General features: G+C 55.4%; 1 protein-coding gene across 3 annotated transcripts in view; it reads left to right on the forward strand.

The window, feature by feature from the left end:
- Positions 1-22,864, forward strand: part of PCDH1 (protocadherin 1) — a 55,079-nt gene extending 32,215 nt beyond the window's left edge. For 2 of the 3 annotated variants that reach the window (XM_041417933.1, XM_041417946.1), the window contains one exon: positions 21,938-22,864. In XM_041417933.1, the coding sequence (XP_041273867.1) occupies positions 21,938-22,323 (386 nt within the window). In that variant the 3' untranslated portion in view covers positions 22,324-22,864. Of the gene's footprint in view, positions 1-20,105; positions 20,149-21,937 lie in introns of all 3 variants that reach the window. The other variant, XM_041417939.1, reaches the window with a different exon arrangement.
- The last annotated feature ends 270 nt before the right edge of the window (positions 22,865-23,134 follow it).

Raw genomic sequence — 23,134 nt, forward strand, 5'->3', positions numbered from 1 at the left:
TTTCTCAGCTTTCATCTGGTTATAAATATCCAACATAACAGGGCTTCCATTGCTTTCTCCAGGAGATTATCCCTGCAGCCGAACCAATCTGATAAGCAAGTATGCAAGGCTATTTATAGCGTTTCAACTGGAAGACAGATCCATGCCTTTTCTTTGTAGATGGTTCTTCACTTGATTAACACACATCTCAGTGTCCTCCTTTTTTGGACCCTTTCTGCTGTGCAGACTGCAGTAAAATGCTGTATTGCAGGGGCTGAGCCAGGCCCCTTGCAGGAGGAATTACGCTGGTTCTGGTGAAGACTTCTCCAGGAGCTTAGCACTGACGTGGCAGCTCCTCATTCATCCCAGCGTTTGTCATCCCTGCTATTTTCCCTCTCTGCCCACTGTTTCCTCCCCAACATTTCCCTGCACTGTTCCCCACCTAGGTGGGGCATGCTGAGCTGGGAACGAAGCTCAGGCTCCCACTTGGCCACCCGCTGCTTTTCCCAAAGACATCTGTTCCCCCGGATCCCAGATTTGCTTTGGTTGGAAGGGCCTGGGAATGCTGATGCTCCATGGAGGCTCTGCCCTGCCATAATGCACAGAGGGCTTGGATGGGGACAGTGCTAGTCACTCTCCATCGAGGGAATTTAACAGGACTTCAGGACCAAATATGAGCAATTTGGGAATTGTTACACAGAGCTTGTTTTCCCTCTGTCCCTGTGTGGTGCAAACATATCTGAGATTGTGTTTTATTGGATGAGGCATTCCTGATTCATGTTTTCCCACCCCCAAAATCTGTTTTACGGCTGTTATTTAAAGTGGGGACCCCATGCCATTTTTTATGCATGCAGTTACAACCGTGCTCCGAGTATGGAATTAACAACCACCTCATGAGCTTTCCCAGCACTCTCCATGCCGTAGGATCTGCACTTCCCAGATGTTCATGAGTTTATCCTCACAGTTCCAGGAAAGAAACTCCGCCATAGGTGGGGAATGAAATAGAAAATTGCAATTTGCATTTTTCAGTGGCTGCTTGCTCCAGGTCACCCTGGATGAGCTGAAGCTCCTCCCTCTGCGTGTTGGGATCCTGGTGTTCCAGAGGCATGAGGCAGGAATCCAGCTGCTCCCAGATGCCAGAGCCCAGGCTGCTGCTGACATCCAAGGTGGGAGCTGAGCTTGGCTTTGGGACTTTGTGGCAGAGCTGGTTTCAAGCTCTCCTGCCTGGTTCAGGCTTTGCTAAGCCCAGCCTTTTCCCGGTGCTGTCGGGGCCCCTCCCAACACCTCAGCACAGCTGGAGTGGATGGATGGAGATGCCACTTCCCGGGTTTGGCTGCTGGGCTCAATAAAACCCCCCCAGCCAAGGTTTTCCTTTGCTTCAGGGAAGATTTAGAGGGATGCATTGCAAAGGAAGAAGGAGCAGCTTGTCTTACCTGTGTGTGGCTTGGCCATGAAATCCCTGCCTGTGATTCTGCTGGGAGCATCCCTTTAGGAATATCCCACTTGGTTAGCACAGTGTGTGAGACCCCAGGCGAGCCTTCCCAGTGGAAGGTCCTCTCTGCCCCCAGTTTCACCAGTCTACACTTAAACACTGCTTCAGCTCCTCCCATTTCTTCCCACTGAGTCCCGCAACACCAGAATTCCCTCTCCTGGTGCGTATTCGGAGAGCCCATTCAGGCAACTCAGCATTTAAGGTCTCTTTGAAAGAAAACTGAGTCAAGTCCCTCCCTGTGAGCAGAGCCAAGGCAAGGGATTTTGGCAGCTGGGTGTCTCTTCCTCTCCTCCCACCCTTCCTCGCGCTCCTCCCAGTCATTGCCATCTGCTCCTGCCACCGCCACAGACCTGCAGCCTCACTCTTGGGCAGCAGAAACATCTGGCACACATCTTGGATGTGTGTGGTGCTTTTTTGGCAACCCTTGCAGAGGCACCCTGGGGAGAAGCTTCCCTTCTCCTCTTTGCTAATTTCTGATTATGGTTCAAGCCTTCCGTTCCTTCAGCTCATTTTCCTCTCTGCATGGTCTCCAATTTGCCCACAAGCTTTTGGTGGGCTGGATGTGTCCAGGTGATGTCCCACAGGCCCCCCAGCAGCACTTGGTGACATCCACAGCAGCTCCAGGTGCAGGGATGATGCGTCTGGGAGTGTTTGTGTTCACAGCGTGACCATGGCATGGAAACATGGCTGCACCTGGCTGTGTGTGCATCCTGCAGTGCCAGGGATTGTGGAATGGTTTGGCTTGGAAAGGACCTTAAAGCCCATCCAGTCCATGGGCAAAGACACCTTTCCCCATCCCAGATTGCTCCAGCCTGGCCGTGAACACTTCCAGGGATCCAGGGGCAGCCACAGCTGCTCTGGGCACCCTGTGCCAGGGCCTGCCCACCCTCCCAGGGAGCAATTCCTTCCCAATATCGCATCCATCCCTGCCCTCTGGCAGTGAGAGCCATTCCCTGTGTCCTGTCCCTCCATCCCTTGTCCCCAGTCCCTCTCCAGCTCTCGTGGAAGGCCGTGGCAGGGGCTCTCAGCTCTCCCTGGAGTTTCCTCAATGCTGAGCACCCCCAGCTCTGAGCTCCTTGAGGAAGTGGATGGCTCAGAGTATTCCTGAGCCAGCCATCCTCTTTTCCTGCTCTCCACAAGGATAGATTTGCAGCCCTGGGCAGTCATTGCCTCCTGCCTCTGCTTTAGTGCCAGTCATGAGCTGCTTTTTAAGGTTCTCACTGTGATTGTTGTTCAATTCCTCACAGCCAACAGATGGGATGAAAAAATTACATTCTGTCTCCTTCCCTGGCACAGAGACTCCTCTAGATCTTAAAACCTATTCTCTGTTTCCTATATTATCTCTAAATGTCCCTTTTGTCTTGCAGAAAGAGTTCCAGCACATTTGCAGTCTGTGGAGTTGGGTTTTTTTTCAAATGTACCATGCAGCACTTCTGCTTTGTTGCAGAGGCTGAGGAATGCTTTGGAGTGGGCTTTGTCTGGGGTGTGGGATTCCCACTAGATCCATGCCATTCCTGGCCTTTGCTGACTGGGATCCAGCAGGTCACACATCTGTCCAGCTGGGCTCGGGTCTGGCTGCTGCTTGGACTCCTCTCTAGCTGAGACGTTGTGGGTTTGGGGTTTTTGTAACTGATCTTCAGTCCTTTTTAACACTTCAGGGCTGGAATTCCTTTTGTCCTGACCAGCAGCTCCCACCGCTGCCTCGGTTTAGGGTGTCCACATTCTTTGTGACCATGTTCTGCTCATCATCTGCCTCTGGAATTTCTTTCTGGGTCCCTCAGTGATCCTCAGCACCTGCATTTCTTCAGAAGAAGTTGGGAGCTTCTCTCCTTTCCACACTTAATGTTGGTTCATCCCCAAAACTGGCTCCTGGTTTGCTTAATCACTTATGGGAAAAGATTTTTATCAGGACAGACAACATCCAGCAGATTGCAAATGGCCCTGCATTACCCCATCCCAGTTTCAACATTTCTGCCTGAGCTGTAATTCCAGCCCTATTTCCTTATTTTTCATGTTTTCCAGTGGCTGTGTCTGGGCAGATTCTGACGCCAGAGCTGCTCGGGGCAGGGCAGCTGTCCTGCCACACCAGCCAGGTGACCTTCCTTAATTGTCCCCAGGAGCCCGGGGTAAACAGGGGACGGCTGTTCCCCTGCCCCAGGAACAAGCACATTGCTCCCAGCTCCAGAGAGTGCGTTTAATCCTCTCAAGACCTTCTAAGAAGGCTGCTCCTCGCTTCAGACATTGTCCAAAATAGCTGCCATAATTTATCTGCCTCTCTTGCCTCACAGGATTATGTGGTAGCACACACATAAGACTGTCCTCGAGTTCTCCAAAGATCCTTGGCAGATCCTGGACATCTTTAGAGGTGTTATTTGTAGCACCCAAATTTCCCTGTTGGATTCTGGTTGCTTTCACCGTGGCATCCTTTATCTATCCCTCTCTGGATCCTGTAAATCCTGGAGCCCTTTATCCCCCCCCCCCCCCCCCCCCCCCCCCTTTCTGTCCCTGAGCCCATGTGGTGTGATTGTGAAAGGTCCAGGCAGTGCAGTCACTCGGAGTCAACAGAGACAAAAACTCCATATTTCAGTGGGAAGATGCCTTCTCTTGGAGCATATCCAGGTCCCCATGGCCCTATGTGTGCCTGCTGCATTCAGGAGTGGAATTTGGGAGTTTCTTGCTGGTCCTTGTGACCCTGGGCTGGGATCTCTTCCATTCCCTTTTGCTGTCTGTGGCAAGCCAGTGGAAATCTACGAATGCCCTTTCGCTCGTGTTATGTCCATCACATTCCTCCTGCTCTGAATTTACTGGGTGGAGAAAATTCTATCATTTCTCCTGATCTTTATTCCTCTTTCCCTCTGGAAGCCCTCCCCAGGATGCTACTGTCCCTGTGCATGGTGAGGGCACAGCTCAGGGAGATGACCCTGCCCTCACTGTGTGGATTTTCTGGGCAATCCTGCAGAGACCCAGGCCTGGGGAACAGCTGGGAGCTGCTGACCCCAAGCTCACCCTGCTCCTTGGAACCACTCTTGGGCTTGGTCAGCTCCATGGCAGACTTTGAGACTTTCCTTAAGGGAATCAGCTACAAACAGATGGGAATATGGAAGTTTTTAGCTAAGAATTATAAATTAGCTCATTGAGGGAAGGCGCCTTCTTCTGTCCCAGGGAAGGGAGGATTTCCCATCTTCCCAACAAGGGAGGCTAAACTGTGTCATGGAACTCCTCCAGTCCAGGGCAGGAACGTTTTCCATCACATTCCACCTCAGCAGGCCTGGGAGAAGGTTCTCACCTGGCAGAATGTGACCCCAGTGACATTAAAACAGGAACCCAACCCACAGACGACTTGGCATTTTCCTTTTCCCTGGCAATGGTTGCAGATTCCAATGCAAATGCCCATGCAAATGGTCACGAACAGCTATTCTTATCTCTGGGCCAAATCTCAACATCCCTTCTTTGGTAGAAAGTCAATTTTCCAAAAATAGTTTACGTCAGCCTCCAACTATTCATGTCTTCAGCTCCAGTTCTTTAAACCCGGTTCCAGGAAGAGTTTTCCGAATTAGATCTGCAATGGGAATGGGAGGGTGGGGCCCTTCTTTGCTTGTCCCACGTTCCTCTTCAGGGAGGACATTTCCTCGGAGTGAGGGGTTGGGTGAAGCTGCTTCAGGCTCTTCTTTTGTGTTTCATTTTAAAATGCACGATTGAGCTTGGGCTTCTTTGGACAGGTGGGGGACAGCCAGGACTGGGAATGATGATTTCTCCTGAGCCATAATGCTGTGTGTGTTTTAGGAGCACAATAGGCAGGTCTCTCCTGTCCCTCTTGGCTGGCTTACCCCTGTCCCTGGGCCGTCCTGCTGTCCCAGCTCAGCTCCATGGTCAGCTGGACAGGGGAGTGACCAGGCTGAGGTTTTGCTGGGTCACATTTCTTGGGCCAATTTTGCTCTCCAGACAGCAAGTTTTCCCACCCTGCCTGCTCTGTGGCTCCACAAAGAGCTGAACTTGCAGGAAGCCGGGATTCTGCGGGAGGCAGGGATTCTGAGCTTGGCATTCAGCTTTAGAACACGTCTAAACCAGAAAAAGCCACCGAGTGTAAAAGCAACAGACAGGCAGGATCCCTCAGCAGCCCCAGACTATTTGTTGTTTTCAAAGACCTGCTTCCTTAGAAAGCTCCTTTTGAAGTAATTTGACGTGCCATTTCCAGCTCCCGTGTGATCTACCGCAGTTATTCCCCTTTATCTGCCTCCCAATGCTCCGGAATGTCTCCATAAACCTGCCTGGCAGTGCCTCTGCCCGTGCAAGGGACCTGCATTAGCGTGGGATTTAAACTTAATGCCAGAGGAGCTTACAAACTCTCCCATTTGAGCTTCTCGTGGACTCCACACCGCAGTTTCTTTCTCATAAAAATAGCAGGTGGCTGAGTTTGAAGGATCGGTCAGATGTGGATCCCTCACATGGAAAATCCCTCTCGCCGGCAGGAGATAGAGGATAAGGGATTCATCCCTGTCCCTGGTGAAATCAATGGGAGCTTTGCTGTTGAGACAGGTCAGGTGTCAGTCTCAGTTTCTGGCTCTTCCCCGGGATTTGATCCTCTGTGCTGTCACCATTAAAGAATCTCTCTTCCTGTCTCCTTCCCACGGGCTCTCATCCATCCTGATTTGAAGTCCCCTCCGTTAAGTGGCTGGAACGCTGGCACTCCGCTTCCCCGGTGGAGAGGACACTCCATAAATCTCCCATTAGTCATGGATGTGGCGAGTCATCCCAGGAACAGGCTGCTGTGCCTCAGAGGTTATCAAACCGTGGCAGCCCCTGCGTTTGCCTCTCCTTCCTGAGAGCTCAGTTCCCCGCCAGCATCCAGGGCTCATTTCCCGGGAGCTGAGGCGGCCACGCTTTGCTCAGGGACACAACAGCAGCCACGTGGGGCTCAGTCCTTGTTCCCTGGCCAGTGTGGCTGGAGCTGGGCTCCCTTTCCAGCACGTCTGAGCAGGACAAGAAGCTTCCAACAAGCAGGAATGAGGGAATTTATGTGCTGGTGGCTGGAAGGCTGTTTTCCCAGCAGAGACATGCAGGGACATTGTCTGTGTGTGTTGTCCCCAGCGGGGTGGAGACGGGGTCGTGCCTCTGAACAGGGTACAAGGCTCCCAAATGATCCCTGTGAGGCATTTCAGCCTCGGTCTTCGTGGAAAAGGAGGGCTGAACCTCACTGGTGGGAGCATGGAACCTCCCAGGGTGTCACGGACACAGTCCTACCTGGATGCTCCTTCCAGGGCTGTATCCCTAAAAACAAACATCCAGACCTCATTCCTGGGCTTGGGGGACAAGAACAGGGAAGGATCCTTCCAAAGTGCTCTGTTCCAGGGCTCTTGTCTGGCAGGGAGCTCACATCAGAATGAGCTGGATGATGAGGACTCTGCTCGTGGTAGCTCTTGGACATGCTTGGATTTACATTTGGCACCTTTACTCTGGCATGAGACTGGTGTTGGGCTAAAATAACATCATTTTTCCAATAATTTGGGGGAGACTGGCAGGGATGCTGTGAATCAGGAATAAATCAGCTCAGGTGGCCCATGGGTGAAACCTGTGACTCTCCTGTAGTCTGTGTTCTGTATTACCCAGGTATAAAATGTTCTTCCAGGGATGAACTCTCTGGACAAGGAGCATGGGAGAGGCTGGGGAAGGGATCCAGCAGGGAAGCGCAAGATGCTGGAATGAACAGGTTCCTGGGAACAGCAGTTCTCTGTCAGCTGTGTGTGTCTGGGTTCGTGCAACCTGCCTGGACGTGAGGAAACAAGGAGGCAGCAGGAAAAGGAGGAGGGGGCAGGATGTGATCCCTGCTCAGGGATGTCGGAATGGCTGTCGTGTTGTTTTATTGCTGCCGAGGAAAGAGAAAATGGAGCAGGGAATGCAAAATGACAGAGAGTGAGGAGATATGATATTTGCCTGATGTATTTTGCTGGTAATTAGTGTAATGCCAATTAGACAGAAGTAATCTTTTTTTTTCCCTTCTTCAGCTGTATAAATTATTGCTGGAATATATGCCAGCTCAAACCGAGATATTAAACTCGGAGTGATGTGGAGATCTCTCCTCCTTGAGGATCTCTAGATGAAATTATCCAGACAACAGGGATCTTGACAAAAGTAAGGCTGACTCTATCCAGAAAGAAAAGGAATCAAAGCCAAAGGAATTTTTGTATTCCACGTCTGGTGTCTTGCTGCTTATTAGCCACACAGGAAGGGGCCCCCACAGAGATGCAGCAACATCAGTGAGAAAAGGCAAATATCTCGCCTTTCCTGCAAACAATGCCACTTGCAGGCTATTGTTCCCCTATCAGCTTCCCTGAGGAGCAGATCCCGAGCCCTTCCCGTGCTCGGGCTGCAGGTAAACCCTGCCGCCCCCGCGCATTCCATTTGTCATTCCCTGAGCCCTGTTTTCTCCTACACCGGGACAGCAGCGCCGGGGTTATTTCGCCTCTGGATCCCCCGGGAGGTGCAGCTCTTTAATGATGATGTACGGCTTCCTTCAAAGGGTCAATTGCTGGCCTGGACCTCTCCAGTCGCGGATCCCTCGGAGCTCTCTACCTGGGCACAGACGCTGCTTTGCTCCGTGCCGCACATGGATTTTCCCTCGCACAAGGAGCAGACCTGCTCTTGCCGTCTCCTCCCTTTGGAAAAATAACTGCAAAAAATGATGCCTGTGGACCGATTCTGGAAATTTTCATCCATCTCTGTTGGATTGTGAAATCCAAATCTTCCTGTGATCATCCTGCTGCTTCCTGGTGCTGTGCTCTGAGCACATCCTCTTTGCCAGCCTGCCTCTGATGTGGGGGGGGATGATGTATCCCACTTGTCCCGCCTGGGTTTTAGGATTTTGTAATCCTCGCTGGCTCTTTAAAGCGTGTTTTATTCATGGCAGCCTTTAGGACTGCCTCTGGCAGGCCTCCCTCGAGTGGTGCAAACTTTATTGCATCTCTCCTCCAGCAGCCTGTAAACTGCAGCACCCAGGGGTAGCTGGAGGTTGATATTCCCTATCGGAAGCGATTTTCTGTCTTTTCCCTGCTTTCCCGCAAGGGCTTCTTGCTGCCATCCTAAAAACAAACACAGGACACAGCAAAATTCATCTGGATCAGGGTTTTTTCTCAAATGAGCCATCACCAGCCCTCCCTGTTCCTAAACTTCCCCGTATCCCGTGTTTTCTCCTTCAGCCGGATGCTTTGGCACTGATCCCGCCAGCTTTTCCAGGAGAAGGGGATTTCTTCCCAGTCCTGGCCATTAGAGAAGGGTATTTCTCCCCAGTCCTGGCCATTAGAGAAGGATATTTCTCCCCAGTCCTGGCCATTAGGGCAGCAGATCCTTTCAGTGCTCGGTGGGGAATCACAGCAGGAGGGCAAATGCTCCAATTCAAGCAGAGGGGTTGATTCCTTGGGGTGAATTTTGCCTGCACCACAGGAGGATGTGACCGGTGCTGCTCCTGCCACGTGCCAAGCACAAAACCTCTCCCCGTGGTGCTCCCACTGCAGATTTTCAGCCTCACGGTCTGTGGGCGTTGGAGGCGTCAATAAGGAGCGTTTTCAGCTGCTTTGTGGCACGGCTGCACTGCAGAGAAAGGGGCTGGGCAGCCCAGGGGTTCGGGCTCTGGATCTCAGAGCAATCAGCAGAGAAACGGCCCCATTTGATGTGGGATCATTCCCACAAAGATCCCTGGCTGTATCTCCTGTTCTAACGCTCCCAGGACTGCTGTATGTTGGATTTCAGGTGGGTTGGGTTCCCTAGGGCTGGGTTTGGGATCCAGGGCTGTGTGTGCCTCCAGCAGGGACAGACGTTTCCCCCTCAGCACAGCCCAAGAGCCTCACCCTGCATTTAGTGCCTGTCCCCTGATCCTTCTCACAGCCACCAAAAATTCCAGCAGGGATCTGGCTCTTCCCCCTCAGTATCTGCAGGACAGGGTCAGGACAGGCTGTAAAAGAGCTGCAATGATCTGAGGGTGATCCCTTTCCTCGGAAGCAGCCCAGGAAAAATCCGTGGCAAGGAAACAAAGCATCCACATGCAAATCCATACTGTCATTTCCTCTCCCGGTTTCCTTGGGGTTTGGCTTGACTCTCTTCCAAGGACTCTTCCTTCTCCCTGCTCTGCTTCCCTCTGAGTGGTCTCAGTTCCCTTTGTTTGCAGATCTCCTGCTCGAGAGTGTTGCAGAGAGACGGAGAGAGGAGCCCTTTTCATAAACTTGTGATTTCTTTCGTCACTTAAACACCTCCCTGACTTCAAAGGCTGGGAACAGCACTTGGCTCTGTGGCTCCCGGCCCCCCTGCACCCACGATTTCCCCCCGTCCATTGTCCTGCCAGGGAAGGATTATTAAATTGTTGATGGAGCTGAACAATGGTTTTGTTCAAAGGCAGACATGCGAACGCCACTTCTTTTCTCCTTGACACAAGAGCTTTAATACCCGGGAACAATGAGAGGCAGCCACCAAGGAGCAAACACTGGAGAGGACTCACAAAGCCAGGCTGGTATTCCCAAATCGCTGTGTGCATGGACTGGTGCTCCTTGGAGTGCTCTCTGTGGCTGTAGGTGAGGTGAGAGGACTGGCCATGCTGAAAATTAATTAAAAATAATCCAATTATTTCCTGTTAATACTGGCTTGTGTGATTAGGACATGAGCGGGGTGGGGAGAGGACCACCCTTCATACAGAATCATGGAATTAAGTTGGAAAAAACCTCTGAGATCATCAAGTGCAACCATTCCCCCAGCACTGCCAAGGCCACCACTAACCCCTGTCCCCAAGTGCCACATCCACATGGCTTTGAAATCCCCCCAAGGTGACTGCACCACTGCCCTGGACAGCTCTGACCATCATTCTGGGAAGAAATTTTCCCTGATGTCCAATTTGAACCTCTCCTGCTGCAACTTGAGGCCATTCATCCTATCCTTTTCCCCTGGGAGCAGCTCCTGCTTTCCTCTCCTGTCAGGGAGTTGTGCAGAGCCACAAACTGTCCCCTGAATCTCCTTTTCTCCAGCTGAGCCCCCTTCCCAGCCCCTCCCCGGGCTGGTGCTCCCGTTCCCCGTGCAGCACTGGCTCCGGGTGCTCCCGTGGCTCTGGGCTGCTCCCGCGGCTCTGCTCCTGGCGCACACAGCTCCGGCCAGGCCGTGCCTCCGGAGCAGCTCCGGGAGCCGGCAGTGAGAATCCACACGGCTCCGGCCAGGCCATGCCTCCAGAGCAGCTCCGGGAGCCGGCAGTGAGGATCCACACGGCTCCGGCCAGGCCGTGCCTCCGGAGCAGCTCCGGGAGCCGGCAGTGAGGATCCACACGGCTCCGGCCAGGCCGTGCCTCCGGAGCAGCTCCGGGAGCCGGCAGTGAGAATCCACACGGCTCCGGCCAGGCCATGCCTCCAGAGCAGCTCCGGGAGCCGGCAGTGAGGATCCTGCCCTGCACTGCGCAGCCTCAGGCTCTGACATTTTGTACTGCACGGGCTCCTTTCCGATCACTTATCGCCTCAGCTGCTTTCCAACGCCACAGCTTCAATTTTCCATGCTGGGTTTCCCTCAGGTTGATTTCTTTTTCTGTTTTTCATGAGTTCTAGCAGAGCTGTTCCAGCTAGTTTTGGAGAACAAGCTGTGCTGCCTCAGCCCTGCTAACAAAGTGATTATGAAAATTTCCTTTCAAGATCCATTAGCTTAACCACGCTTTGGGAGGGAGGTGTGGGATTTGGCATGGGAGCTGCCAGCAGCGGCTGGGGGCTGCTTGTCCCAAAACGTGCACTGAATGTACCTCAGAACACATCCCTGGGGAGCTGTGCCCACACTGCCGTGTGGCCTCAGACAACAGCATTCCCAGGGTTTATCCATCGGGGCAATGGATTCCAGCTGACAGAGGAGGTTTAGATTGGATATTAGGGAAAAAATCTTTCCCTGTGAAGGTGGTGAGGCCTTGAGGTTGCCCAGCGCAGCTGTGGCTGCCCCTGGATCCGTGGCAGTGCCCAAGGCCAGGTTGGATGGGGCCTGGAGCAGCCTGGGCTAGCGGAAGGTGCCCCTGCCCCTAGCAGGGAACAAGATGAACTTTGAGGTTCCTTCCAACCCAAACTATTCTGTGATTCCATGGTCCTGTGATCCATGCTCTCTTTTGGAGAGCAGAAAGCGTTCGCTGCCATTGCTTTGTGGACATCTGTCCTGTTCCCTGAATCACATCCATCAGTTGCTCAGTGGCCTCCCTCCCTCCTGCACATTCCCAGTGCTCTGTGGTCCCCAGTTTTCTTTGGGAAGCTGGGTTCAGCATGGCAGGGATTGTTCTTTTCCTCTGGGAGGGTTGAGCATGGCTGGCTCTGCTCTGGGACTCTGGGGTCAGGGTTCACCTGAGGGAGCCTTCCTGGGAGCCCAGGGGTGCCCAGGTGGGCAAGGAAGCCAGGGGATCCGGCACAGCTTGGACTCGATGATCTTGGAGGGCTTTTCCAACCTCAGTGATCCTGGGATTCTGTGGGAGAGCTGCTCTGGGGGTTCTGGGAGATGGAGCCAGTCTGAAGTGCCTCCCACCAAGGCCTTTCCTTGGCTCCTTCCCAGGCTGTGACACGGCCCAGGTCCCCCTGGAGCAGAGCTGTCCCCATGTCCCCCCAGGCACAGGGGTGGCACTCTGGGGTCCCTCACTGCCTTCCCAGTCCCCAGCCCCCACAGAGGGACTCTTCCTTTATCTTCTCCCTTTGATTGTCCTTCCCAGGGACTGTTCCTCCCTTCTCCTGCTCTTCCTGGCGAGCTGGCAGAGGCTGCCTCAAGCTCCAGTGCCCTCGGTGATGAGCTGCTGCCAGCCAGGGAAGCAGGCTGCAGCTTTAATTAAATGATAAGGGCAGAGCCCCGGAAGTGGGGAGATAAGTGCAGTGGTGTCTGCCACCACACTTGCCCAGGCTCTTTCTAATTAGCTTTGAGAAGCTCTGGAGAGTCAGATTAACCCTTGCAGGTGCTGGGTGAGCACTGAGATGCAGCAGGAGAAGGGTGCCCAGGCCAGCCCCAGGGATGCCAGGGTGCAATGCCATGGTTTGGGAGGGATGAGGCTGGAGGGGACCCTCTGTGCTCCCCCCAGCCCAGCGCAGAGGGGACAGGTCAGGAAGGATCAGACCTGGCCTTTCACAGGCTCAGGCACTTCCAAAGCTCAAGGATTATGTGCTCAGGTTCTCCTGGAAGAAGTATTTGCTGCTGTGACATGTCCCTGCTGGGTGGGGGGACTGTCCCCAGCCCCACAGGGCACAATCCTGCCATGGCTCAGGTCTCCAGCCCCTCTGGAACCACGACCAGTGATTCTCTGAGAGCTGGGGACTTGGGGACACAGGATAAGAGGAGCACTGTGTGTCACCAACCTGTGATAAAATGGCTGGCAGCTCCCCAGGACCTGGTGCCACCAGGGGCACCCCTGTCCCTCACCCAGGTCCAGCTGAGAGTGAAGCACACCAGAGGGCTGGGAAGGGCACCTGGGCTGTGGGCACTGTGCCACCAGGTCAGTGGGTGCTCAGAGTGGCACTGGTGACACTGCTCCTGCTGGCCTGGCCCCTTGTGGTCACACTGGCTGGCAGCACAGGGTACCCAGCGTGTGCCAGGGAGCTCTGGGGTGGGCACTCCTGTGTCCCCAAGGAACTTTGGGAGAGCCGTTCCTGTGTCCCCAGGGAGCCCCTGCCTGCAGGGGGGACAGGCCATTCCCAGCCCCCCAGGGGTGGAATCCCGTGCATCCATCAGCAGAGCCAGGTGGGAATGAGGAATGCAGGCTGGAGCAATCAGGAGGAATTTGGGCAGCAGGAATGCGCATCCAAGGCATGCATGAGCTGGCAGCCCCGGGGATGGCAGGTGGTGCTGCTCCCCTGGGATTTACATAACCATCATTAGCCCTGAGCTCCCACCTGTCCCAGCTCCTGGGGCAGGGAGGGAAGGAGGGCAGCTCCACTGCCCAAATTCCATGGTTTTAGGGCTCTGTGTGCCCCTAAAGGAACCTCAGGTGCTGTTGCTCACCTGGGTGCTGCAGGAGCCAATGCTGGAAGAGGGTTTGGTTATTCCATGGATTGGAACTCCCCAACCTTTCTGGTGGGTATTTGCGGAATGCCTCTGGTCTGTAGGACAGCCAGAGGATAATGTTGGGATATGAATGGATCCAGGGTTTCACTCTGGAGCTGGATTGGGTTGTTTTATGCAGTGTGAGTGAGGGGATTGCCCAGCAATGCTCATTCTGTGCCTTTGCTTTTGGCTGCTGTGAGTTTTAGCTGCAGGGACCTGATTTTTCGTAGAGGGCATGTGCCAGGTACCAAATGTTTTGAGAAGTGCCATTGAAATGTGCCTGATATTTTATTTCCGGAAGGAGGAGATAAAATTGTTGTTTTTTCTCATTAGGAGAGCAACACCCCCCATCCTTCAGCCCTTTTTTAGAGGAGGAGTTTTCTGTGAACTCTTGACCCTTTCCTTGTACCTTCCCCAGTTTCTGCAGCCTCTGGGGCTGAGTCTCACTGGCAAATCAGCTTCTTCCCTGTTAAACTTCCCAAGGGGTTCTGTGCTCTCCCTGGAAGCCACAAAGGGACCCCAGGGGAAATACTTCCCATCAGAGTGAGACTCTGCTCTGCATCACCAAGCACTTGCAGGAGGAGAAATAAGGCTGCCTGGACAATCCTAATTTTGGCATATCCTAACCTTTGAACCCCATAATCGTATTTAGGTGCTTCTTAACATAATTATTCAGCAGTTTAATGTAATAATTCTGCTTTTTATAGTCCAGTGAAGGTTGAAGCCCCTCTGTGCCAGGGTAGGAGATCATGGGGGTGGCACCATGACCACAAAATCTACTGTAGGAGGGTTGAATTTGTTTTGCTGGGTATCACAGGGAAGCTGTGGGGTGATGGGGATTTTGGGAGCCCTCAGTGTGTTCTGAGCCGTGCAGGGACATTCTCAGTGTCCAGGAACATCCATCTGGGTGCTCTGCCTGCCGTTGCCCTGGCGATGTGGCCAGGGTGACTGCAGCAGGGAGGTGGCTCCTCCAGCACACATGGGAAAACCCATCCCCTGGGAATGGGGAAAAGGGAAACCATATCCCCTGGGAGTGGGGGAAAGGGAAAACATCCCATGGGAGTGGGGGAAAGGGAAAACATCCCATGGGAGTGGGGGAAAGGGAAAACATCCCATGGGAGTGGGGGAAAGGAAAACACATCCCCTGGGAGCAGGGAAAAGGGAAAACACATCCCCTGGGAGCCAGATGAGGGAAGAACAGATCCCCTGGGAGTGGGGAAAAGGAAGGACACATCCCCTGGGAGCCAGGCAAAGCGCCCCAGCCCCAGCTGTGCTGTCGATGCTCAGCCTGGTGGGTTCATCTGTCCACATCCATTGCGGAGTCGTGCTGGGCTCCCCCCGGCAGGGGCTGGGAAGCCGTTTGCAGCTCTGGAGCGCTGGGATGTCCTGCAGGGGCTGATCCGTGTGTGCAGCTGGGGGCTGGCAGCCCGCTCCCTGCGCTGCTCAGCACAGGGGCAGAGCCAGTGGGGCTGGAGGGGCCGGGGGATGCTGGGGGGTGTTCCATCCCTGACTGCGGAGCCCAGGAGAAACCCGTCTGTGCGCCGGCAGCACCCGGGCAGCTCTGGGGATGTGGGGAAGAGCGGGTGTTGCTCGTTCTTGCCCCGGGAGCTGGAGGTGTGGCTTGGAGCCGCAGTCACCCCTCGGTGGGCAGTGCCGGGTCGGGTTCCGACACCGGGAGCCATCTGGAGCGAGGGTGGGAAGTTTGGGAAGCCATCTGGCTGCGCGGGGAGGCTGCGGGAGCTGCGGGGGGGTCCGGGGCTGCGGGAGCTGCGGGAGCTGCGGGCGCTCCTGCTCCTCCTGCCCCTGCTCCGGCTCCGAGCGCTCCGTGCCCATCCATCCCCGCCGGGGGCACAGGCAGCTCTCCAGCAGCTCTGCAGGGGACATTGATGAGCTCTGGGCTTGTCCACACGGGAATATGGGCCAGAAATGGGTGAGGAGCTGCGGGAGGGATCCTGCATCCAAAGAGTGTTCTGGGGGATCAGCCAGGGAGGGATTGTCCCGCTCTGCTCAGGGGCAGCCTCACCTCCAGTGCTGGGGCAGTTCGGGTGCCACAACATCAGAGACCCAAAGCTGTTCCAGAGTGTCCAGAGGAGGGGCCAGGGCTGGGAAGGCTCTGGAGGAGCCACCCGAGGAGGGCTGAGGGCACTGGGCTGGTTCAGCTGCAGCAGAGGAGCCGAGGGCACAGCTCAGGGAAGGAGGGAGCGGCTGCAGGGGGAGCTTTGGGATGGACACCAGGGCAAGGTTCTTCCCCCAGAGGGTGCTGGCACTGCCCAGGCTCCCCTGGGAATGGGCACGGCCCGAGGCTGCCAGAGCTCCAGGAGCCTTTGGACAGCGCTGCCAGGGATGCACAGGGGGGATTGCTGGGGGGTCTGTGCAGGGCCAGGAGCTGGACTGGGATGATCCTGGTGGGTCCCTCCCAGCTTAGAATATTTCATTATTCCCTGCTGGGATAATGCACTGGCTGTGTCCCCCTCATTTGGGAACTGTGAAGAAAGACCTTGTCTGTGAGCCTTGTGAAGGAGATCCTGGCTCCAGAGCCACCTACAGCACAACTCCCCTCTCCCAACAGCCCTGGCAAGGGGAAAACGTGTTGGGAATGAGGCACGGAGCTCCTGTTCCCTGCAGGAAGCTCCTGATGGGATGGGATGGGATGGGATGGGATGGGGTTGGGATAGGATAGGATAGGATAGGATAGGATAGGATAGGAGAGGATAGGATAGGGTAGGATAGCAATGGGATGGAATTGAATAAGATAGCAATGGGGCTAGCCAGTGTAAGAACACGGGATGTTGGGCTGCACAATCCCAGCTGTTCCTAAGGGTGTCTGAGGAGGGAGGGGAGCAGCAGCACTGGTGCCTGGAGGAAGCAGCTCCACAGGGAAGTGGTATCTGGAGGGAGCAGCGCTGTAAAACATGGAACCTGGAGGAGATGGCTCCACTGCAGCAGTGCTGCCTGCAGGGAAGGCAGCAGCGGGGGGAGGCAGCACCTGGAGGCAGCAGCAGCACAGAACATGGCACCTGCAGGACGTGGCACCCTGGGGGACCTGTACCTGGAGGCAGCAGCGCTGTGGGGGACGGCTCTTCCCAGGAATGGCGCTGCAGGGAATGGCACCTGGAGGGAGCAGCGCCATGGGAGAGCTGTGCCTTGGGGAGTGTGCCGTGGGGACACACCTGGGGGGACACACCTGGGGGGGACACAGTTGTGGGGAGTGGCGCTGCAGGAGAGTGGCACCTGTGGAGAACATTGGCACGGCAGGATGGGGCCTGCCAGCAGCTCTGCCATGGGCAGCGGGGAGCCCATGGGAATGGTTCCTGTAGGAGCCACAGTGCAGGAGAACAGCACCAGGAATGGTGAAATAGGGAATGGTGCCGACTGCCAAGAACTGTGGGGTGGGAAGGGAGTCCTTGTTGCACAGGGAGGAGGGACAGTGCTGCTGGGAGGTGATGTCATGGGGGGGCACTACCCTCAGGGACATCCCAGAGGAGTCTGCAGAGCACTGAGGGCTTGGAATGGGAGAGGAGGCGTTTCCAGGTGTCCACAGCATGGTGGCCAAGCTGCCTCTCCTGGGAGCCCTGCCCCTTTCGCTGGCTCAGGACAGACCTTTGGAACCCCTGGCACCCCGGGGTGCAGCGTGGGCCCTGCTCCATCCCTCTGTCCCCAGGGCCAGCACAGGTCAGGGCTCTGGGGCTCTACTTTTGGGGCAGCTGGCTGGAATGAGTTCTCCCCAGGGAGGGAAGAAGGCTCTTTCTGATCCTTTTTCTCTTTTCTGATGCTCTGGGAAAGCATCTGGTTTTCCTCCCAGCAGCTCTCCCCACACTCCCCTTCCGCACTTCCCCACACCATTGAGCCTCTCCAGTCCCTCCTGGCATGCTGTGCTTCCCTCCTCCCCTTTCCTGGCCTTCTCTGCATCCTCTGCCATGCTCTGCTCTGTCACAACCCCATTGCTTCCCCTCCCAGAGCTGCTTCAGCACTTCCCCTCCCTTCCAAGACCTTTCCTGTGCTGCATCATCCATCCCTGCTCTCCCTGCACTGACGCAAGTGGAAGACATGGGAGGACCAAACCAGGCTGGGGATAAAAACCAGGCTGGCATAAAAAACATGCTCGGGGCTGGCTCAGCCTCTGCTTGGAGCTCCCAGGCTGGCAGAGGGTGAGGGAACCTCTGCCCATCTCCTGCAGGAGATGGAAGCGCTGCTGGCTGAGGGTGCTGCTTTTGTCTTGTTCCCAAAGTGCCCCAGAGCTGTGCTGGAATCTCCCAGTAAGGTTTTGGAGGAGCCCTGTGACCGGATGAGCTCATGGCCTGGGTGAGGAGAGAGGGAGACAGGAACAATTAACAGCAACACCAATTTGTGCCTCTTCCCAGAGGAGCCAACCTGGCATCTCTGAGGGCATCCCGGTGTAAAACCCCAACCTTTCTCCCCAAGAAACCAAAGGGATCCGGATTTTCCTGCCCTGGGTTCATCCCTGAGGATGAGAGCACCCTGAGGCAGCCAACCAGGGGATGCCAGAGAGAGGCAAAGCTGCAGGAAGTGGGGAGCCAGGAGGATGTGAGGGTTGTGAATGTCCAAGCAACCACTTCCCTGTCTGGGAAGCACAGTCTGGTGGCTTGGAATAACCAGGATGGGCCAAAGCTCAGGAAAACACGGCAGCTGCACAAAGCTTTATTTGGTGTGACCAGAACATCCTGATACCAGAGAGGGCGTGGCCATCCTCTTCATCCCTGGGAATGTTGTCACATTTCAGGGCCTCAGAGGCACAAAAGTGTGTTTTGGGTGGAGGAATATCGGAAATCCCGAGTACCCTTTGTGCACCCCGAGGTGTGGGCCTGCCTCCTTACCACCCCACAAAACTGGGGAAAATCCGTGGGCAAAATTCCCACCAAGGAGGGAATTGTGCTTGTCTGGTGGCACATTGGAGTCCCTGAGCCACTAGCATGTGCTGGGAATTAGGCCATGGGGTCGTGTTTTCCCTCAGTCCCAGCTATTCAGGAATTCCACCCTGCCCTGTTCCGGGCTCATGGCACAGAATCCGCTCCTCAGTGGCTCTGCAAGCAAGGGGACAACACTGGAAAAAGGCTTCAGTGCCAGGAGCAGACAATGGGTAGAGCAGAATAAAAGACCCTGAACACAGCGTTCCTGCTTGATCCTGCCATTCCCAAGCTGCTGCTGGCACGAGGAAATCTCCGTAGCTTTGTTCCCTGCAGAGGTGGATTTTATTTCAGTCCTGCCAGTCCCCTCTGTGGGCTCGGCAAAGCTCCTTCTGCCCCAGGAAGAGGGGATGGCTCCCATCCACTCCCCTGGGAGCACAGAGCACCAGGGCCTTTCTGCAAGAGGAAGGACATCCAGGAGGAAAGTTGGTGAGGAAAGGATGGTGATAATTCCTCATGGACACAAGGAAAAGACCACAGAACATGACGCCAAAGTGTTCAAGCCATTGAGTGGCCACTGGAGCATCCTGTGGTCCTGAGAGGAAAACCTGATTAATCCTCTTGGATTCAGATTCCGTTCTCTGCTGCTGCTTGCCCAGAGTAGGGATGAAAACGGAGCCGTTGTGCCTCTGGTTCTGTTTCTCATGTGGGAGAGAGAATCAAGGCAACTCCTCAGGAAATAGGCCACTGGTGCATGGCCAAGGACGTGCCCTGCCAAGCTGTGCTCCCGTGCTGCCCATGCCACCGCCGTGTCCCCTGGGCTGCTTTGTGCTGCTGCTTTTTGTCCCCGCAGTGTGAGCATGGCTGTCCCCCGCGCCGCGAGCAGGGTGGAGCATCCTGCTGGGACTTATCCGAGTGTGGATCCATGTGTGTGTATCCACATGTGGATCCATGTGGGTATCCATGGGTGGGTATCCCTGGGTGTGTATCCCTGTGTGTGTATCCCTGTGTCTATCCCTGTGTGTATCCATGTGTGTGTATCCATGTGTGTGTATCCCTGGGTGTGTATCCCTGTGTGTGTATCCCTGTGTGTGTATCCCTGTGTGTATCCATGTGTGTATCCATGGGTGTGTATCCATGGGTGTGTATCCATGTGTGTGTATCCACGTGTGTATCCATGGGTGTGTATCCCTGTGTGTGTATCCCTGTGTGTATCCATGTGTGTATCCATGGGTGTGTATCCATGGGTGTGTATCCATGTGTGTGTATCCACGTGTGTATCCATGGGTGTGTATCCCTGTGTGTGTCCATGTGTGTATCCCTGTGTGTGTATCCCTGGGTGTGTATCCCTGTGTGTATCCATATGTGTGTCCATGTGTGTGCCCATGTGTGTGTATCTCTGAGTGTGTATCCATGTGTGTGTATCCATGTGTATCTGTGTATGTATCCATGTGTATCCCTGTGTGTGTGCACAGCCCCAACCCCTCTGTGTGTCACCACCCAGGTGGCTCCCAGCATCCTGTGGGAGTCCCGCCAGGGCCGCTGGGCTCCAGGGAGGATCAGGATAAAGCTGGAGCAAGGAGTGAGGGAGGAGCAGCAGTGGCCAAGCGGCCTCCAGGAGGCTGGAGCAGGGCCAGGAGAGGCCAAGGAGGCAGCGGGGGCCAGGGGGACAGGGGTGGCAGAGGCTGAAGGGGGTGTGGAGCCAGGGCTGTGCACTGATGTGATGCTGTCGTCCTTTTTCTGCCCCTCATCAGAGTCCCCTGAGCGGAGCAGGCTGTGAAGGGGGGCTGCCATCAGGTATGTCCGTGTGGCTCCCGCCAGGATATCCCAGCTGCCAGGGGGAGCTCCCGTGGGTGCCAGGGATGGAATGTCGGCACAGGCCCCAGGGGGGAACTGGGCTGCCTCAGCCGCCCGCTGAGGGTTTGGGGAGCGTCACTGGGGGCTGGTTTAGGGCAAGATGTGTTCACAGAATGGTTGGCTGCTGACTTCACCCCTTCGTCCATGCTGGTGTCAAGCATTCCTAGCATTGTCTGGAGCCTTCTCCTCCATCCTGTGTGTGAAAGCTGTGCCAGGGTGACTCGGGTGTGTGGCAGTCCCAAACTGGTGGCAGGAGGGAGTGTTGTCCAGTTTGCTTCTTTCCAGGGCTCAGGGGGTGCCTCTGGGTCTGCCCTGCTTTTGGGATGAGGGAATTGTGTGGGCCAGTGTGTGTCCTGTGGGAAGGGGGTGCCCCACAGGTCTCAGGTCCCCAGAGCTCCTTAGTGTCTCCCTCCATCAGTCTGTCAGTGGATGGGGTGGAGAGTGCACAGTGGTGGAGACATGGAGAGGATTTTTGGGAACCATCTGGAAGTCCGAGCAGCCTCAAGGTCATGAGCAGCCCCTGCTTCCACCCCAACTCAGCACCAGGCTGGATCTGCTTGTGGCAGCAGGCAGTGACGTGTCCTGGGGCACTCTGTGGTGTCCCAAATTGGGGCAGAAATCAAGGAATGGCTCATGGCTGGGATGACTCTGGGAGGGACACTCAACTCTGCATAGAAGTGCCAAATTCTGGCCTCAGAAGCCTCGTGACAGGCGCTGCCTGTGCCAAGGACACCTGGCCAAGGCTCAGGGACACCTGGGGCAGGGGGTGGCTGGTGTGTGAGGACACCAGTATGTGAATTGGTCTAACTGGTGCTCAGTGTCCCGGCTGTGCCAGGAGCAGGGAGCTGTGGTGTCCTGGGGTGCTGGGCTCCCTCGGGGGCAGGGGTTTGGTGCACAGGGCACCCCATGGCATCTCTGGCCTCTCTCGGCGTGGGCTTTGCCTCCATGTGCTTGGGGATTTCAGCTCCACAGGGGACCAGGACTTCTGGCTGGGCTTGTGGCTCCTGCTGAGGGTGCCGGGGGGGCTGGAATGTGGAATTTGGGCCTGGAATATCCAGTGGGAGCAGGGCAGGGGTGCCCGAGGATGCTGCCCAGGACACACAACTGTGCCTCGGGGCTGAGTCCAGGGCAGTTCTGTCTCTGCACAGTGATGCCATGGGATGCCACAGTGCCCAGTGGGAATTCCTGGAGCTTAGCAGGTTCCAGGTGGTACCTCAACTTCTGGGATCAAGCCTGGTGTGGCAGCGTGTGTCCTGTGGTGCAAATCCAAGCTGTGGAGCCTCCCTGTGCAATCCTGGTGTCCAGAGGGGCTGGGGGAGCTCTGTCCTGTGCTCTGCCTCCTGTTTCTCTGTGGCTTTGGGTTTCCCTCCCAGCTCTGCTTTGCTCCCATTTTTTTGTCTGTGGGTCCAGCTCCTGTGGTGTCCGTAGGTCCAGCTCCTGGGGTGTCCATGGGTCCAGCTCCTGAGGTGTTCATGTAGGTCCGGCTCCCAGGGTGTCCATGAGTCCGGCTGTCCCTCCCAGCATGGGTAGGACGGAGATGTCCAGTCCCTGCTGTTCATCCCCGCATCCCGAGAAGGGGTTCCCAAGGCAGGGTTCCCAAGGCAGGGGTCCTGAGGCAGGGGTCCCAATGCAGGGTTCCCAAGGTGGGGTTCCTGAGCTGGGGTTCCCGAGGCAGGGTTCCCAAGCTGGAGTTCCCGGGGGTAATGCCGCTGTCCCTTGTTCCTCGCAGATCTCCGGCCTCTGCCCGATGTAGCCATGACTGGGACCTGCACCCGGGAGTGCACAGAGTTCGGCCACTCCGACACCTGCTGGATGCCTGGCCAGTCCTCCCCCAGCCGCAGGCCCAAGAACGCCCTCAAACTCTCCACTTTTGTGCCTTACCAAGACAGAGGGAGTCAAGAGCAAGTCGGGAACGGCAGCCCCAGACTGTCAGAAGAGCGCAGCACCAAAATGGCCAACCTCCGCCTGCTCCCCACGTACAGTGCCTTCTCCAATAGTAGCCATGAGCCCTGCAAGGACTCTCCCATGGAGGAAATTCCTCTCACCCAGACCTCGGACTTCCAGCCAGCCACCACCCCTTCGGCCCAGACCACCAAGAGAGAGATCTACCTGTGAGGCTGGGCGTGAGGGGCAGGGAGCTGAGGCCAGAGGAACATTTTCCACTTTGATGCTTTATGGCTCCGGCCCTTCTCCAAGGCTGGGGGCTCTGCGGGGAGCAGGGCAGGGCGAGGCAGGGATGAGAGGAGCGCCTTTTTAACCCCGTGTTGCCCGGGGCTGGGGGTGGGTGGGGGGGGTGAAAAGCATCCCAACCCCGATTGCCGAGCATCCCGAACTGCTGCCGGGGAGGGCTGGGCAGGCTCCTGGTGCGGAGGGCACGGAGAAGGGAGAGAAGGGCTTACGTACCAAAGGTCCACGCAGAGCTGGTGGAGTTCCTGGGGCATAGGACGAGGAGTGTCCCCCAGCACGGGGAGCCAGCTGCCTGTCTCTTTGCTGTAGACTCCTGTAAATACGAATCTTATAGGAATGACATTCAAGTCCTGCCTGATCGCAACTTTTTATTGTCCTTGAAACAAACAAAAAAGAAAGACGTTTAAAGAGAAAACAAAACAAAACAAAATGAGAAAAAAAAAATGCAGACAAAAAAAAAGAGGAAAAAACGAAACAAAAAAAAAAAAAAAAAAAAAAAAAAAAAAATAAAAAAAAAAAAAAAAAAAAAAAAAAAAAAAAAAAAAAAAAAAAAAAAAGAGAAAAAAAATAACAAACCACAGGGAGCAAGTTCCAGCTTTGAATGGTTTCCTGCGTGGAAGAGCCCCTGGGAGCGCAGCGTCCGGCCCGCACTCATGTTCTATATTGTAAATAGAGATGTGATCAGTCCCTGAAACAGCAGCTGGGGAGCTGGAGGAGAGGGGCAGCATCCTGGCCGGAC

Source organism: Onychostruthus taczanowskii, unplaced genomic scaffold (assembly GCF_017590055.1).
Source record: "Onychostruthus taczanowskii isolate IOZ18803 unplaced genomic scaffold, ASM1759005v1 scaffold107, whole genome shotgun sequence".
NCBI classification, from domain to species: Eukaryota; Metazoa; Chordata; class Aves; order Passeriformes; family Passeridae; genus Onychostruthus; species Onychostruthus taczanowskii.